Genomic DNA, 18,464 nt, shown 5'->3' on the forward strand with positions numbered 1-18,464 from the left:
CAGTATATTACACTTACAAAATACATACATTTTCAAGTATATACACATCATTAATAAAATTACACTTCCAACCCTCCCCCCCCAAAAAAACACTTGTAAAAAAAAAAAATCAGCTTAAAAAAAATAAATAAATAGTTACCTTAGGGACTCAGCTTTTTTTATTCTATATTTTATGGGGGAAAATTAATTTTAATTTATTACATAGGGGCTTGTAATTATGGCCAGAACAAACAGAGAAATAACCACTTATATTTCAAAATAATATACTGTCGCCATACATTGTGGTAGGGACATAATCTAAACGGTTTAATTATCGGGACCACTGGGCAAATAAAACATGTTTGTTTTATCCACAGGAGAATGTTTAATTTTAAAACTATAAAGGCTGAACACTGAGAAATAATGATTTTTTTTCTTTTTTTTTCCTGTTTTTCTCATTAAAATGCATTTAGAATAAAAAAATTCTTAGCAAAATGTACTATCCACAGAAAGCCTAATTGGTGGCGAAAAAAACGAGGTATAGATCATTTTTTTGTGATAAGTAGTAATAAAGTTATTAGGGAATAAAAGGGAGGAGCGCTGACAACTGAAAATTGCTCTGGTCCGTTAGGATAAAAACCCTTGGGGGTGAACTGGTTAAGTTACTACTGCTGGAAACGTAGTAGTCCTGCCTTGCTGGCTAAAGCTGTATCTGTTTCACGAGCGCTGACATACTGCTTTATGGAAATACTGGATATAACCTCCTGACTATCTCTGCTGTTCCTCTAACAAAAGTATGTTTACAATAAATGGCCTCAGCACGGCGAACTTTTAGGCAGGGCCAGAGCCGGGACAAGGTCCTCCAGCACCCAAGGCTGAGACACCAAATTGCGCCCCTCCATCCCTCCCACCCCAGCCGTCCCACACTGATTGCTATTAGACTAGCTGCACCCCAGGGCCCCTAACCCCCTCCCCAAACCCTTAAAGGGGAACTGAAGTAAGAGGTATACGGAGGCTGCCATATTTATTTCCTTTTAATCAATACCAGTTGCCTGGCAGCCCTGCTGAGCCTCTGCCTCTAATACTATTAGCCATAGCCCCTGAACAAGCATGCAGCAGATCAGGTGTTTCAGACTTTAAAGTCAGATCTGACAAGACTAGCTGCATGCTTGTTTCTGGTGTTATTCAGATACTACTGCAGAGAAATAGACCAGCGCCCTGCTGGTCACTGGTATTGATTAAAAGGAAATAAATATGGCAGCCTCCGTATACCTCTTACTTCAGTTCCCCTTTAATCTATAGTTACCTGGCTTGCAGTCACTGCCATGCATCCCCTTTTCTTATTTATCTTTGCTTCAAATAGAATAGATGAATGATAGCTGAGTGAGTTGTGTGCCCCTTCCTACACTGCGCCCTGAGGCTGGAGCCTCTCTTGCCTCTGCCTGGCCCTGGGCAGGGCTGAAAACTCCACCGGGACTCAAAGAATTATTCCATAGTGAAATATATGGATTTCTAGTGTGTGGTGATGATGAACCACTACAGTCCTTTCTGGCAGTCACAACACAATTAATAATAATAATAATAATAATAATAATAATAGTAATAATAATAAAAACATTGCGGGCTTCTTCACAATCACCAATATTTTAGGAGCAATAACAATAACAACAATAACAATAATATTTCTATAGCGCTTTTCTCCCTGGGGACTCAAAGCGCTGTGACCCTGCATTATGCAGTCTCAAAGGCTAGGGAAAAGAGGTGAGTTTTTAGCCTTTTTTTAAAGCTGTCCAGAGAAGGAGCCTCTCGTACTGATTGTGGAAGTGAGTTCCATAGAGTAGGGGCTGCATAGGAAAAGGCCCGAGCACCAAATGTTAAGTGTATCCTGGGAATAACCAGCTTCATATTGTTGGCAGAGCGGAGGGTGCGTGGAGGGGCATAAAGTTCCAATAGATCCGCTATGTATTTGGGTCCCATGTGGTGTAGAGCCTTGAATGTCAGCAGGCAGATCTTAAAATTGATTCTCCATTTTACTGGCAACCAGTGAAGAGTTTGCAGTACTGGGGTGATGTGTGAGCTGCGGGGGGCATTGGCTAGGAGTCTGGCTGCAGCATTCTGTACTAGCTGTAAGGGGCGCAGAACCTTATCTGTAGATCCGATTAACAGGGCGTTGCAGTAGTCTAGGCGGGAGGATACAAATGCGTGAACCAGGGCAGGGATAAGGTGTTTTATTTTCGCTATATTTCTTAGATGGAAGAAGGAAGACTTGACGACAGCTGATACCTGCTGTCTGAGTTTTAGATTTCCATCCAGTATCACCCCAAGGTTTCACACAGAGTCTTTATACTGTACAGTATCTCCCCCAATTGCTAGTTTGAGGTGGTGAGCGTTTTGAACTTTATCCATCATATGTGGACCACCTACCACCAACACCTCTGTTTTGTCAGAGTTCAGCCTCAGCCAGCTGGTGTTCATCCAATTTTGTAAATCCACTAGACACGCATTTATGGATGCTGATGGGTCTTGGGTGCCAGGCTTGAAGGACAGATACAGTTGTGTGTCATCTGCATAACAATGGTATCCTAAACCATAGTTCTGGATTATTTTGCCCAGTGGGAGCATGTAGACTGCAAAGAGTAATGGTGATAGTACAGAACCCTGTGGAACTCCATAGGCAAGTGGCACTGGATTAGAGTAGTGTGTGCCCAGACATACTTGCTGTGTCCTGCCAGATAGGAAGGTCTGAAACCAGCTAAGAACAGTACCCCTTAAGCCACAGTAATTCTTCAGTCGCTGGATTAGTATTTCATGGTCCACAGTATCAAATGCTGCTGACAAGTCAAGAAGAATCAGAATTGAGCAATCACCCTTGTCCCTTGCAGTAAGTAGATCATTCATTACTCGGACTAATGCTGTTTCAGTGCTGTGCCTTTTCCTGAATCCTGACTGAAAAGTATCAAAGATGTTGTTATCTGTAAGCCTGGCTTCTAGCTGGTTGGCGACTGCTTTCTCGATAACTTTTGATAGGAATGGTAAGTTCGCCACAGGTCTGTAGTTGGTTACAGAATCAGGATCTAGTGATGGTTTCTTCAGGAGGGGTTTTATGATTGCTTTCTTTAGTTCTTCTGGGAAAAGTCCACTTTGCAAGGAGCACTGAGTGATTTTGTGAAGTGCTGGCCTGAACAGCGCTGGGCACTGCATTAAGGATCCAGTTGGGCCAGGATCCAGGTCGCAGGTAGTGGGGCGGAGACTTTGAATGAGAATTCCAAAATCTTCTACACTCAGAGTGTCAAAGACTTGCCATGGTGGTACGGTAGTAGGCATATGCAACGTCCAGTGGTCAATTGATGTTGTTGGTGTAATGCTGGCACGGATGGTAGACACCTTGTTTGTGAAGAAGGCAGAGAATTCCTCACACCTTTCCCTGGAGTATGTGGTTGGGGCTTTTAGGCAGGAAGGATTGCAGAGTGATTCCACTGTGTGGAAGAGTTGACCAGCTCTGTTGTTGGCTGTAGATATTTTTTGCGAAATAAAGTCTGATTTTTTCTTGGTTATTGCTTGTTGGTATTGTCTGAGGTGTTGAACTAGGCTAGATTTGTGCTCCCCAGTCCCTGATTTACGCCACTGTCTTTCTAGTCTGCGCCCTTTCTTTTTTAGATCCATGATGGTTTTGTCAAACCAATTAGCTTTCTGCTTTTTGGTTGCTGATTTGGTGCGCCATGGGGCAATACTGTCAAGTGTTTCATATATCGTGTTGTTGTACTGGGTTACTAGAGAGTTTGGGTCCATTTGACTGTGGAGCAGATTTGTAAAATCCAGGTTTGCAGTTATCCTCTCCGGTGTTAATTTACTCAGGGGACGGGTTTTGATTGTTTCTTTAGGGAGCTGCTTGATAGGGTGATGTTCAATAGTAAACAGTATTATGTGATGGTCTGACCACACCACTGGGGTTACTGTTATGTTACTAATGTCCATTCCGAGGTGGAACAGTAAGTCTAGCGTATGCCCTCCTCTGTGGGTAGCTGATTTTACAACTTGTGTGAAGCCTAGTCCACCCATGAGATTTATTAGTTCATTTGCATCTTGTGATTGAGTGTTATCAGCCCGGATGTTGAAGTCACCAAGGATGATCCATCTCGGATAAGACAGAGCCAGCATGGCCAGAAGTTCTGGGAATTCCTGTAGGAAAGGGTCAGCATCTCCGGGGGGACGATAAACCACTAAAATTTTGAAGCCTTTACCAGCTGAGATCTGGGCACCTATACATTTAAAGGACTTTGTTGAGCCAACATTCAGGGCCCTGAGCTGCAGAGTTGTTTTGCCACAAATTGCTACACCCCCTCCTCTTCGGTCTCGTCTTCCCTCACTTAGGACTGAGTAATTGTATGGGATGGTTGCTTCCAATGTGGGGCCCGCATTGGCATCAATCCAGGTTTCAGTGATGCATGAAAAATCGCATGTCTGAATAAGGTCCGCAATAATGGCTGTCTTATTGTTTATAGAGCGGGCATTGCAGAGCAATGCAGTGACTGCATGGGGCTTAGCAATGGCGACTGGGTTCACTGCCGGGGTGTTACTGCATCTCTGACTAGGGACATGGTAACTTCTGCTACTTTCAGCCTCTGATTTCCAGTACACATCACTAGAGATCGCTGGAAAGTTCTTTTCTTTGAATGGACCTGGGTCCCTGAAGTTGGACTGAGACTGAGTGTGGCACTTTTTATGGGCCTGGCCGCCTTTTTTACCTCTGTGCGTTTTATTTAAAATCCCTAGAGATTCCAGCAAATTAGCTTGTTTTTTTCCAATGTGAGATGCAGCTCTCAATGGCCTGAGAGATAGTAAGAAGCTGGCTGTATAGATTAACATTGCTCTTTGGGAAGGAATAGGTTAAGTAAGCTCTTCCTTTGATTGTTGTTGTTTATCAGTGGGGGGTAGACAAAAGCAAATGCTGGCCTTCAGAATCTGCTAGAATAGGTGTGAAAAGTCCATTGATATGCAGAAGCATGGGGCCTACTAAGGTTTACTTAGAAAGGCAATGGAGTCAATATAATTTCAGCCTCTGAATGCATTTAAAGTATTTGTACAGTCTGCAAAAACGGATTGCCAGCTGAAAGATATTACTTCTGTTTGGGGAAGGAGGATGAATTCCCTTACCTTGGGAAGAAGACTTGGGAAGGTAGGAGATCTGCTTGCTGTGTTGCATGGACATGCTTTTTATTGTGTTGGTTTGTTTGAAGCTGTGGACCTCATGAGTATCCAGGTGGAGAAATCCTATTCCATTGTGTGTCCTTGTAGGAGTAGAGAAGGCTTTTGTTTGTTTGTGTGGATTATCAGCTTCCCAATCCCATGCAGGACTCCAAAACCAAGGTCAGCTACACATGATTTTCATGGTGAGTACAATCCAGCTTGTAACTTAGCCATCCATAAACTTCCACGTTTCCCAGAAGGTTCCAGTTGTAGCCAGAGATTTCATGGTGCAGAATCTGTAAGTATTTTTGTTCCTTCTGTGCATATATGTGATTAATGCTTCCCAGAGCCGAGACAAGGTGTGGAGCAGGTAAAAGGAGAGGCTGCCATCTTGAGCGCGCAATAACTGCCTCATGATGTTGAAAGGAATTCTGGGGCAGATAAACGGTATCTCAGCAATATCTGCAGCATTATTTTTAAAGTATTTGGTACCATTTGAAGTGAAAAGAATACAGAGGCTGTCATATGTACAGTTTTTCCTTTTAAACAATACCAGTTGCCTGACAGCCCTGCTAATCTATTTGACTGCAGTAGCGTCTGACTCACTCCAGAAACAAGCATGCAGCTAATGTTGTCAGAACCACCTGATCTGCATATACTTGTTCATGGTTAAAGTATTTGAGGCAGAGAATCAAGCAGGACAGCCAAGCAACTAGAATGGTTTAAAGGAAATAAATATGGCAGCCTCTACATCCCTTTCATTCAGTTGTCCTTTAAAGTACAAGGCCCAGAGACTGGCCACTTGCTACACTACAGACTGTTACTGTTATAAAAGTTTCAGTCTTCCCAAAGAGAAAGTCCGAGCCTTCCAGCTTGCAGTCTTAAAGGACATCTGAGCTGAAAAAAAATGACTTTTTTAAAATATCACACAGTTTTATTTTATATTTAAATCTAGGGTTTACGGTTTTACTGATTCATCGTCTTTGCTCAACGACACTTTCATTGAAGTATGCCAGAGCTCAAATCTATGAAACTATTGACCCTTTTGTCTCTTTCTTGCTTTTAGAAGCCATTTACTGACAGGAAAGTGATTTATAGCTGAAATACCTTATCAGTGAAGGTTTTGCTATCCTCCGATCCAGTCCCGACCCAGACAGAAACTTACTTGCATACCTGATTTTTAACTTTTTCAGGCATAGAAAAAAAATTGGAACACAGCATAGTCATTCATGTGCTTGGCAATGTACATCATACACGTCTATCTCATCATGTCACCTCGGTTGTCCTTTAACAGTAAGCAGATCAAAGCAGCTTTAGCAATCCCACCCGCACAGACTTAAACTGATGGCCTGCTATAGGGAATGTGATCAAAACATTTTTAAGACAAGATTTTAGACTGCACAAGCCTAATTTCATACAGCAAAGGAAACATCTGAGAGTTCTTATTACTAAGCTACTTGGTGGTATTTTTAGAGCGGTAACTGGTGATGGGCTGTAAAAAACAATAAAGGAGAAGAGGTTTAACAGTTCTATGCAAAAAGATACCCACTTACCTCCAGACACCGGTGCATCCATGAATACAGCTCCCATTTTCTCAACCGCTTTTGCCAGTTCTTTAGATACAGCTGGGTCAATGGTACTCGAGTCAATCAGTAAAGAGCCCTTCTTCACTTTTCTATACAATGAAGAATAACAAATTGTAAAAATACTTCACTTCCACACAACTGGAAAAGTAAACCCCAGAATTTTTTTTCCTGGATACCAAGTAAAAAAAGTGCTGGCTTTGCTTCTTTACAGACATAGAGAACAAGCACTTTAAAATTAGGTCCGTGTGGCATCTTCGCAGGCATTGCACCGTTAGATTGTAGGAATCTAGTGTTTCAGCCAGGTCACTTAACCTCCCTGGCGGTATGGACGAGCTGAGTTCGTCCAGCAAAAATTTGCAAAAAACGTTAATGACGAGCTGAGCTCGTCCATGCCGACAGGGAGATTTCCTGTTTCTCTGCCCCGCCAGCTGCATTTTTTTCTCATCAGAGGGATTCCCCAGGATGGCTGGATGCCTGACTGCACGCTGTGGGTAGCGATCTGTGCTACCCACAGCATGTAGAACAAGCATCCAGCCACCCTAGGGAATCCCTGGGCAGCCAGCGGGGCAGAGAATGTGCGGGGGTTCCCCCATGTGGAGGCTGTGCTGGCGGGGGATCCCCCCTCTGTGTGGGTGGGGGGAATCCCTTTCTATGGTGGCTGTGCGGGCAAGGGATACTACTCTGTGTGGGTGGGGGATCCCCCTTCTACTGTGGCTGTTGCGGGCAGGGGATCCCCCTCTGTGCGGATGGGGGGATCCCCCTTCTACTGTGGCTGTTGCGGGCAGGGGATCCCCCTCTGTGCGGATGGGGGGATCCCCCTTCTATTGTGGCTGTGCAGGTGGCCTATCCCCCTCCTCCCCCCTCCCGATCTCCTCCCCCCCCCCCCCTCTAAGCCCGTTGAGTAAAGAGATGTACTCACCCGAGGGCTTTCTCCAGCGACGGTCGCAGCACTTCCTCCTCAATCTCCAAAGTCCTGGTCTCTGTACAGTTACATTACGAGGCTTGGTGACGTCACCAAGCCTCGTAATGCAACTGTACAGAGAACGAGACTTCAGAGATGGAGGATGAAGTGCTGCTGCCGTCGCTGGAAAAAGCCCTCGGGTGAGTACACTTATTTACTCAACGGGCTTAGAGGGGGGGGGGGGGGGGGAGGGAGATCGGGAGGGCGGAGGAGGGGGATAGGCCACCCGCACAGCCACAATAGAAGGGGGATCCCCCCATCCGCACAGAGGGGGATCCCCTGCCCGCAACATCCACAATAGAAGGTGGATCCCCCCACCTGCACAGAGGGGGATCCCCTGCCCGCAACAGCCACAATAGAAGGGGGAATCCCCCACCCGCACAGAGGGGGATCCCCCGCCAGCACAGTCTCCACATGCAAGGTGGAAGCCCCGCACATTCTCTGCCCCTGGCTGCCCAGGGATTCCCTAGGGTGTGCTTGTTCTGCACGCTGTGGGTAGCACAGAAAGCTACCCACAGCGTGCAAGGAGGGGGAGGGGGGGGAAAATCGGGAGGGGGACATCTGGCCACCTATAAATCTGGCTAAACACCTGGCTCGCTATATACCTGGCAACACACTTGGCTCACTACTTACCTGGCTAAACACCTGGCTCACTATATACCTGGCTAAACATCTGGCTCACTATATACCTGGCTAAACATCTGGCTCACCATTTACCTGGCTAAACACCTGGCTCACTATATACCTGGCTACACACCTGGCTCACTATATACCTGGCTAAACATCTGGTTCACTATATACCTGGCTAAACATCTGGTTCACTATATACCTGGCTAAACACCTGGCTAACTATGCATCTGGCTAACTATACATGGCTAACTATACCTGGCTGCACATCTGGCTAACTATACATCTGGCTAACTATACTTGGCTAACTATACCTGGCTGCACATCTTCTACCTATACATCTGGGTCATATACTCACCATTGGCATGCTGATCCCTCGTTGCGTACCTCTGATAGCTTCCCCAGTGTCTTCTTCCATGTCCCTTGGCGGATTTTGCTTCTCCCTCGGCGATCACATGTCCCCAGTTGATCGGCGTTGATGACACCAGGGTCACACAGCGTCATCAACATATTGCAGAAAACACTTTTTTTTTTTTTTTTAATTGAATTCAATACAATAACCTGTATTGAGTTCAATATTAAAAAAAAATGGTTGCAAATTATTGGAAATTGAAACACTTTTTGCCCGGAAATCCTGGGGAAACTGAACGCCAGGGTGGTTAAGGTGGTCACACACCACACAATTTTTTAAATATCTGTTCAACTTAAGAATTGCAATACATTTTTCTGACTGATTGTAACATTTCAAAAATATGACCAATGTACCACACACCTATGTTCAATTTTTTCCCCAATTATGATAAAAATGATTGGAAACAGAGAAAATTGCTAGGGTGTGTATATTAAAAAATTGGCAATCTACCACACACCATACAATCTTTAGAAAGATTGAAGAAAAATATCTGGCATTCCGGATCGATAAAAATCGAAGAAAACGGGAAATCCGATCGGATTTTTCAGTCGAATGGGAAAAAAAAAAAGAAGCTTTCGATTTTTTTCAGGAGAGCCGATCATTTTTATCGAATTGCCGTAAAATCGGATCATTTTATTGTATCGAGTGTGGCCACCTTTAGACTGTTTATTATCAGTAGTTCGACGCCCAAGTGTTTGGTTGTGCACCAGATGCAAATCGTAGCTGATCATCTAATACATAGGAAGTGCATAGTAAAATATCAGTAATGTAAATGACCAATGCTTTTCTTTTTGCTAGGAGGACCACCTGGAGTCCAACTCATGTGGCGGCACCACCACACATACTTGCTACAGTCAGTTATGACCATCATTTCCTGGTATTATTTCCCAATTAGCCACATTATGATTTAGAGCCCTGGTCAATGGCTGAAGCCTGCATAGTAGCATGGTTACGATAGGGCTCGACTTCCCCTCCTGGACTCCTCCTCCAGCTTCTCTGGAGTCATAGGGCACAACACCTATGCATATATAACGTAATGCACGGTCACCTGGGATGCTTTCTATTGTGTGCTGACACTGACACTGAATGGGACAACATTGAATTTGAACAGAAATGCATGCAGCAATGTGCTGAGATAAGTTGGAACGTCAGACTGAGCAGTCTATGCACTTATGATACATCAGGAGTACAGTGATGGTTAAGCATTTTTTAAGCAGACCTGAATTCGGGACTTCCTCTCTGCTCTAAAATATAAGCAACAGCATAACCTTTCAAGAAAAACATTTCTGTTACAGCTGATACAAATCCTGCAAAAAAAAAAAAATCTGCAGTATGACTACTTCCTGCTTTCATAAAAGCAGACACAAGGTTAACATCCTTTGCTTACAAATTAGCTGCTTTGTCATGGCAGAGCTGAGAGATCAAATTACAATCACAGATGAGGGGAAATTAGACAAGCTAATAGCTCTAAATACATACAGTGTGCATTCCCCTATGTCTTTCTTCTGTCCTGTGCCAGAGTTCTAGTCCACCTTCACCCTCCCTCTCCCCCCCCCCCTCCACATGACACACACACACACACACCCCAACTCTTATCCAAGTGTCTAAAACGAAACAGCTGCTAATCCCTGCACCAAAATTACTTGACCCACAAAGCACATCTATTGTGTTGAGCCCAGGGCCGCATCCATACTCTCACATGTATCATATTAATTTGTATTTAAGAAAAATTAAAAAATAAAAATAAAAATTGCAAAACAAATTCTACATTCCCATTTGGTTCTCTTACAACAGGTTACTATAACATACCGCAATATAAAACACTCACTAAACCTAACAGCAAGATGCTAACATTTGCATTCCTGGTAAAGCGTTATTTGAATAGCATGCGTATCGCAAAACAAGCAATTTTGTATATACAAATAGGTCAGTCAAATCAGCTCTGTGAGAACTTACTTCAAAATTCCATTTGGTCCTGTATAGACATCAATGGCATTCAAACTTGAGGGCAGCATGGTGATAATTCTGTCAGCTTTGTCAGCAACATCAGAAGGTGAATCTACAATCTAGAATGGAGAACAACAGATTACACCCAAACATTTCTGAGAAACGCAAAAGAAAAAATAAAGTTATGATGCTCAGGAGACCGCAGAAGGTTAACAAGTTCTTTCTGGAACGGTTTACAAGCTTTCAAGCACCAGGTGACCTGAAAACGCATGAGGATTAAACTCCATGGACTTTTGCGAGGTTACATTTTAGATTAAAAAAAGGTGGCAACTATTTGGTAAAGAATTGGTATAGCTCTGCCAGATTGCAGTCACGGTTTAAAATGAATCGGTTTGTGTGGTTGAATTGCAGTGTTCCTCTTTACCATAGCAATTTGGCACATGCTGGTTGTCATAGTATACAGTGCTTCCCAAAATTATTCATACCCCTGGCTAATTTTGACTTAAAGTAACTTTTATTCAACCACGAGTAGTTTTTTGATGGCAAATGACATAGGTGTCTCCCAAATGATAAGAATATGTACAAAGAGGCATGATTGTGGAAAGAAAAAACATTTCTCAGCTTTTATTTACATTTGAGCAAAAAACAAAACACACAGCAAAAGTGGTGAAGAAATGGTTAGCAGACAACAACAATAATGTTTTGGAGTGGTCCAGCCAGAGTCCTGACGTGAATCCAATTGAAAATCTGTGGAAGGAGCTAAAGACCAGGGTGATGACAAGAAGACCCTCCAAATTAATGATTTTGAGCTCATTGCTTAAGATAAATGGGCAAACATACCTGTGGAGACATGCAAAAAGCTGGTCTGCAATTAAAGGACACGTTTGATTGCTGTAATAGCCAATAAAGGCTTTTCTATTGATTATTGAGCAGGGTATGAATAATTTTGGACTGGACACTTTTTGTTCAAATGTAAATAAAAGCTGAGCAATGTCTTTTTTTCCAACAACAATGCCTCTAGTACATTGTCTTATTTTTTGGGAGACACCTATGTCATTTGCAGTCAAAAAAAAAAAAAAAAATTGTTGGTTGAATAAAAGTAACTTTAATGGGAACCTTAACTGTGGGCCCCCAAAAAAAAATTCACTTACCTGGGGCTTTCCCAAGCCTCCTGCAGCCGTCCTGTGCCCGCGCCGGTCCTTCGGTGCCCTCCGGTCTCCCTCTGCGGCTAAGTTTTGTTTTTGACCGACTGCCAGTCGTCCTCCGGCAAAGCGTCCTCTTCTTCCGCATTCCCCGTCGTAAAGAGCTGTAAAGCACATCCACATGACGCAAGACGCCCACAGTTAAGGTTCCCTTTAAGTCAAAATTTGCCAGGGGAATTAATAATTATGGGCAGCACTCTACTTGCGCTGGACCACACACAAAAGTAGCAATATTCAGCAGCCGGAGGATTCCAATCCACAATGGAAAAATTATATAGAATAATATTCCTCAGCACTTTCATAACAGTTCCCACACTTTGTACAGCCTCCAGACAATCAGTGCTCAAAAGGGTCAGGTGACTGTCACATTATATAAACATATGGTGGAGTCAATGCTTAGCACAATGCACAGGGGGGTACACTTTATTAAAGGCACTCAAACAAGAATAAACAGAAATAAAAAGTCACATCGTGGGTCCATGCACACTGGACCCTGTTCCATCAAATCGCATTGAATAATATAGCACTTAAAGAGAACCTGTACTGAGTACAAATATTTAAAATAAACACATGAGGTAACTTCAAATGAACATTACATAGTTACCTTGCCATCAGTTCCTCTCAGAAGCTCACCATTTTCTTCTGACAATAATCCCTTCCAGTTCTGACAATATTTTGTCAGATCTGAAATATATCAGTTGCTGTCAGTAAAATATCAGTTGCTGTCAGTTATAGCTGAGAGGAAAACTGATGTACCAGGTAATGTCCATGTTTCCCTATGGCTCAAGTGGGCGATGTTACAGTTTAACAGTGTGCTGACCAGAAATCTGTTATGGGCAATGGCCATTTTCAAAATGGAGGACGGAAAATTCCCTTGATCACAGTGAACAACAGGATGCGGGAGAGGAGAAAGACACTGAGGAGTAGACTACATGGAAGGTAAGTATGACTTGTGTATGCTTATTTTGACTTTTAATTTTCAGTTCAGGTTTTCTTTAAATATACTAAAAAGCTTAGTGCATCAGCATTAAGTATGTAGAAGTGCCCTTCTCCCTCCTGACCAGGTTTCGGCCTATTCCCATCATCAAGGAACTGTGACAGCAGAAATGCAATGCAAATGAATGGGAAAGTGATGCCAGGCTTTATCCGTGCATTGCGTCACATTCAATGACCAATACAGTCAATGAAAAGTATGCTTCACAGTCACTGTTAACATGCGCATTTTGCATAACATACTGCATGCAGTGCATTACGATGCCACGAGCCGTTATACCGCACCCACACATTGTGAACGTCGCATAAATGGTGCACTACAGAAAAACCGCATTAAGATGCGGCCATTCAGCTGCACCACAATGCATCACTGTGAGCGTAGCCATCGCGTGAGAAAAAGAAGGAACAACTCCTGATAACAGTTTAGGAAAATCTGCACATGAGAAGGGGGGGGGGGTGGAAGTGATCAAAAAGTGTGAAAAGACAAGAGGAACAATCATCCACCCGAACGCACAGGCCTGCTGGCTGTCACCCTGGACTCGGCCCTCTCCTTTGTCTCCCCCAATCACACCAGTAATAAAGGCATGCAATTTTCATTAACACTCTAAGATCCGGCCCTTCCTGATCCTGGACACTGCCACACTTCTCATCCATGCCCTCACCTTCTCCCTGAACTACTGCAAAACACTCCTGTTAGGCCTCCCTCTGAACTGCATTGCCCCCCCCCCTTACAATCCATCATTCATGCAGCAGCCAGACTTAGATACTCCTCCACGATGCAAATCCCTCCACTGGCTCCCGATCCGCTTCAGAAACAGATTCAAGATCATATGCATGACCTATAAATGTATACAGAAGTCCTGCCTGACCTACATCTCTGACCTACTTAATAGATACACACCTGGCTACCCACTCCGCTCCTCCAACGACCTCCTCCTAACCACCACATGCATCTTGCACAACTACAGGACTTCACTAGAGCCACCCCCATCTGTGGAACACTCTCCCACTACCCATCAAGGCTTGCCCCCTCCTTCAGCACCTTCAAACAAGCCCTTAAAAGTCTCCTCTTTAAGAAGGCCTGCACCACCTTCGTCAATGCCTCTTTCTGCTTAGAACCTCCAGATGCAGCCCCCTCCTAATGAGTTACCAACCCCTCCTTTTAGATTGTAAGCCTTTGGCAGGGCCCTCTTTCCTTGTGTATCCTACCAGATCATGCATCCTGCTCACATATTAATGTGAACTTTAATTAATTACTTAGGACTACTCCAGTGTAGGATCTGGCATTGTGTTTTGTTGTCAGTTACCCCCTATTATCATTGTTTGTAACCTTATTTACTGTACAGTGTTGCTTAATATGTTGGCACTTTATAAATCCAATAAATAATAATAATAATAATAATAATAATAATAAATAGAATGGTGACTGTTCAGAACATGGACAGTTAAAAGATAAAATATGCGGAATGAGAAACAAAAAAGAAAGGACTAAAATTCTTCCACATGAGGTGTGTACAAGTTGAAGGTGTAATTATCGCAATGGTCATTCAAATAATAAAATTAAATTAAAAAAAATTAAAATAAAAAATTCACAGAAACAAAAGCTGTGGCTATTTTCACCACATAATAAGAGTTAAGCAGATGATCAGACAGGAAGTGAGACTCCTTTAAATTCTTGCCGCACAGAAGAAAAAAAAACGTTTTCTGTTTAAAACATGGGCACTCCATCATAAAATAGGTATGCACTTGTAAAAAGAGAGTCCTGGAAAACACTTTATTGTGGGGAAAAGGATGGCAATGCCTTCACACTTTTATGCCAAGTAAGTAACTGTGTGGAAGTCACGGTCCAAAGTAACAAGAATGCCTAGTACCCTTCAAAAGCTCAGCAGGGAGTTCCTTTCTGCCTGCACTGAAAAGAAACATTGCTGTCTGCCACCACAATGCTCAGGGAAAGAGAGAAATCTTTACTTGCTAATTAGGTCTGTTGGAATACATCCACCGTGTTGGAGACTTATAGGGCAGATGGCCCCAATAAGCAGGTGGAGACCTGCAATAAAATTTCCAGGACCCGCTTTTGAGATTCTTTACGTCATCAGCTTAGAATACACCGAAAAAAAGACAGGTGTCCGCTTAGTGCAATAATAACATTGTCAGGTGTGCATTATAAACATGCATAAATAAGATAAATGGATTTTCCTCAGCATATAAAAAAAGTGTATATAAATTTTATTCTCGGGCAAGCTATAGTTACACACTCAGTGGCCAGTTTTCCTGTAATATTAGGCAGCCAAAAGGTGTCCACATATAGATAGCCACCCCCAGTATTGGCAGCCAACTGTCTCCCCCATATAGGGCATTTGATTCAGTACAGGTATGTCCCTTCCTGTTATCTCCTACTGAAAGACAAATGTGACCTCTACCTTACAACAGCGAATGTAATTTATAGAGAAAACTGACAAATTGCGCAAGATGTCAGTTTTTTTTCTGCGTGCGAAATCTACATATTGGGCTAGTACACACTTGTCTTTCAGTTTTCTACACTTTGCAGAAAACTGAAAGACAAATCTGACCCTGCCTTACAGCAGCTAATGTAATATATAAAGAAAACTGACAAATTGCGCAAGATGTCAGGTTTTTTTCTGCGCGCAAAATCTGCATTCAAGTGTGACCTAGCCTATTGATTGACATGCGTTCTCAGTTGAAATCAGTTTTTCTGTGCAGAAAACGCGCACGAAAGCAGACAAGTGTGACCGCTGCCTCAAGTGTGACCTAGCTCATTGATTAACATGAGTTCTCAGTTGAAAACAGTTTTTCTGTGCAGAAAACGCGCACGAAAGCCGACAAGTGTGACCCCTGCCTCAGACCTGCAGATCAGCAGCAATCTGAACAGAGGAGAGTAGTGCCTAGTAACAGTGTGGCACACTTCAAATGCAGGAAGTGACCAATGACATCACTTCTGCATTTCAAGTGTACTCAGTGGTCACTGTGCAGCTCTCCCCTCTGCTCATGTTGCCACTGAACTGGTGCGAGAGTGTGTGTTGGGGAGACAGTTATGTCCAAACAAGTCACAGGCAGGACAGCCGTGACAGTATAGGTGGCCCCTGCTGTGGGTGGGGCCCCAAGAGGCCGCTTGGTTTGCCTAGGCCAAGCAGAGACCCTGAAGTTAGAAACCACAGGATTTTTATTTACCCAGGGGTTTACGGTCCTCTCTGTTGTGCTGCTGTTGGCCCCCATAAAGTCCTCGACTCTACTTTGTCGTTGACTACTGTGCATGCTTGGCTCTGACCACACACTTCCTTAACGGCGATCCCGTGGCCGGAGCATTCTACACCTGCTTATTAACAAGCCTTTAAGAGTAAATGTCGGGCATAAAATCTAATCTCTATTTTTATCTGGTAAACAATACAACGTTAACCAGGCAATGCAAAAGTTAAAAGTCACTCTTATTTTTCTCCTACATAAAACATAATTCCAAAGCTTGCCTGGGTCTTATTTGGTACATCTGCCACACTAAGGAAGTTACAGGGCATGCTGGGTTTTCTTGTTTTCTCCTTTACTTTCCCCTCAGACTTAACTAATGCAGCCTGACTGGCTGAAGCCTCTGTCCCTGCTGTTTTCCCCTCCCACACCTCTGTCCTCTGATTGGCCAATATTTATCAATGCACTTTCTACTGCAGAGCTGGGTGGGAGTGTCTTAAGATTGGGAGGGGGCGGGCAATGATGCACAGACAGAGTAAGGGTGGAAATGATGTCAGGATTTGCTTTCAGATAGACAGACAAATGGAAAATCCTAAGAACGATTTTCTCTTTTTTTTTTACTATAGCCCAGAAAAAGTCCTGCAAAGTTCCAGGGCTCAAAGATTTTTCTTCCTCGTGGAGGCAGAGCTTTGTGTAGTAGCTCTGCATCCTCTCCAGTCAAGCTCCACCTCTCCCACCCCTCTCAGTCTTCTTTCACTGAGAAGGGTCGAGGAGAGGTGGAGATTGACTGGATAGGAGACAGAGCTACCATGCAAAGCTCTGCCTCTCCGGGCAGCAAAATCTGCGACCTACAAGGTCGTGGAACTTTGCAGGGCTATTTCTGGGCAATAAATTACTCGTTCTGCAGCGGGATTGTGGCAAATCCGCTTAGAATTAAATGCTGAAGAGGACTTTATAAGAAAATAAGGACCTGTAAAGATGACTGCAAGAGCACAGCGCAGAATGCTCAATGAGGTGAAGAAGAATTCTAGAGTGTCAGCTAATATGCTAACATCCCTGTTAGCGAATCTATGATGTGTAAACCACTAAACAAGAATGGAGTTCATGGGAGGATACCACAAAGGAAGCCACTGCTATCCTCCCCCCCCCCCCCCAAAAAAAAAAAACCAAACAAACAAAAAAAACATAGCAGCACATTTAAAGTTTGCAAAAGAGCACCTGCATGTTCCACATCAGTACTGGCAAAATATTCTGTGGACAGATGAAACCAAAGTTGAATTGTTTGTAAGAAAACACACAACACTTTGTGTGGAGAAAACAAGGCACAGCACACCCACATCGAAACCTCATGCCAACTGTGAAGTATGGTGGTTGGGGCATCATGGTTTGGGGCTGCTTTGCTGCGTCAGTGCTTATCATGGAAGGAAAAATTAATTTCCAAATTTGTGAAGACATTTTGCAGGAGAACTTAAGGCCATCTGTCCACCAGCTGAAGCTCATCAGAAGATGGGTGTTGCAACAGGACAATGACCCAAAGCATAGAAGTAAATCAACAACAAAATGGCTTAAACAGAAGAAAACACGCCTTCTGGAGTGGTCCAGAGTCCTGACCTCAACCCGATTGAGATGCTGTGGCATGACCTCAAGCGATTTACACCAGACATCCCAAGAATATTGCTGAACTGAAATAGTTCTGTAAAGAGGAATGGTCAAAAATTACTCCTGACCGTTGCGCATGTCTGATCTGCAACTACAAGAAATGTTTGGTTGAAGTTATCGCTGCCAAAGGAGGTTCAAGCAGTTATTAAAGCCAAGGGTTCACATACCTTTTCCACCTGCACTGTGAATGTTTATATGGGGTGTTCAATAAAAACATGGAAGCATTTAATTATTTGTGTGGTATTAGTTTAAGAAGACTGTGATTGTCTATTGTTGTGACTTAGGTGAAGATCAGATAACATTTTATTACCAATTTGTGCAGAAATCCATGTAATTCCAAAGGGTTCATGTACTTTTTATTGCTACTGTATGTTGCCTCTTAAGACAAATTACCTGTGCCTCCTATAGCGAAAAACATATAGCACTGGAAAAATAATTTTCACTTAGAAGCTAGGAATCCTAGGGCAGCATCACACTGGCAACTGACTCCCAACAACTAGTTACAGATTGCCCAGCAAGCTCCTGGTGAACCAGAACTCTTACGAGTGTGTAGGGGGCTTCCTAGCATAATCGTGCGACCACAGCCCAAATGAAAAGAAAAGAGTATCGCTAATTATATACAGTGGGTTGCAAAAGTATGCGGCGCCCTTGAAGTTTTCCACATTTAGTCACATTACCGCCACAAACATGAATCAATTTTATTGGAGTTTCAC

The 18,464-nt window shown here is 43.3% G+C and overlaps 1 protein-coding gene across 2 annotated transcripts in view; it reads right to left on the reverse strand.

The window, feature by feature from the left end:
• Positions 1-18,464, reverse strand: part of HIBADH (3-hydroxyisobutyrate dehydrogenase) — a 235,397-nt gene that overhangs the window by 174,620 nt on the left and 42,313 nt on the right. For both annotated transcript variants that reach the window (XM_068236060.1, XM_068236059.1), the window contains exons 3-4: positions 10,709-10,818; positions 6,720-6,841 (exon numbers count right to left, since the gene is read on the reverse strand). In XM_068236060.1, the coding sequence (XP_068092161.1) occupies positions 6,720-6,841; positions 10,709-10,818 (232 nt within the window). The remainder of the gene's footprint in view (positions 1-6,719; positions 6,842-10,708; positions 10,819-18,464) is intronic.

This window comes from Hyperolius riggenbachi, chromosome 5 (genome assembly GCF_040937935.1).
Source record: "Hyperolius riggenbachi isolate aHypRig1 chromosome 5, aHypRig1.pri, whole genome shotgun sequence".
Taxonomy (NCBI): domain Eukaryota; kingdom Metazoa; phylum Chordata; class Amphibia; order Anura; family Hyperoliidae; genus Hyperolius; species Hyperolius riggenbachi.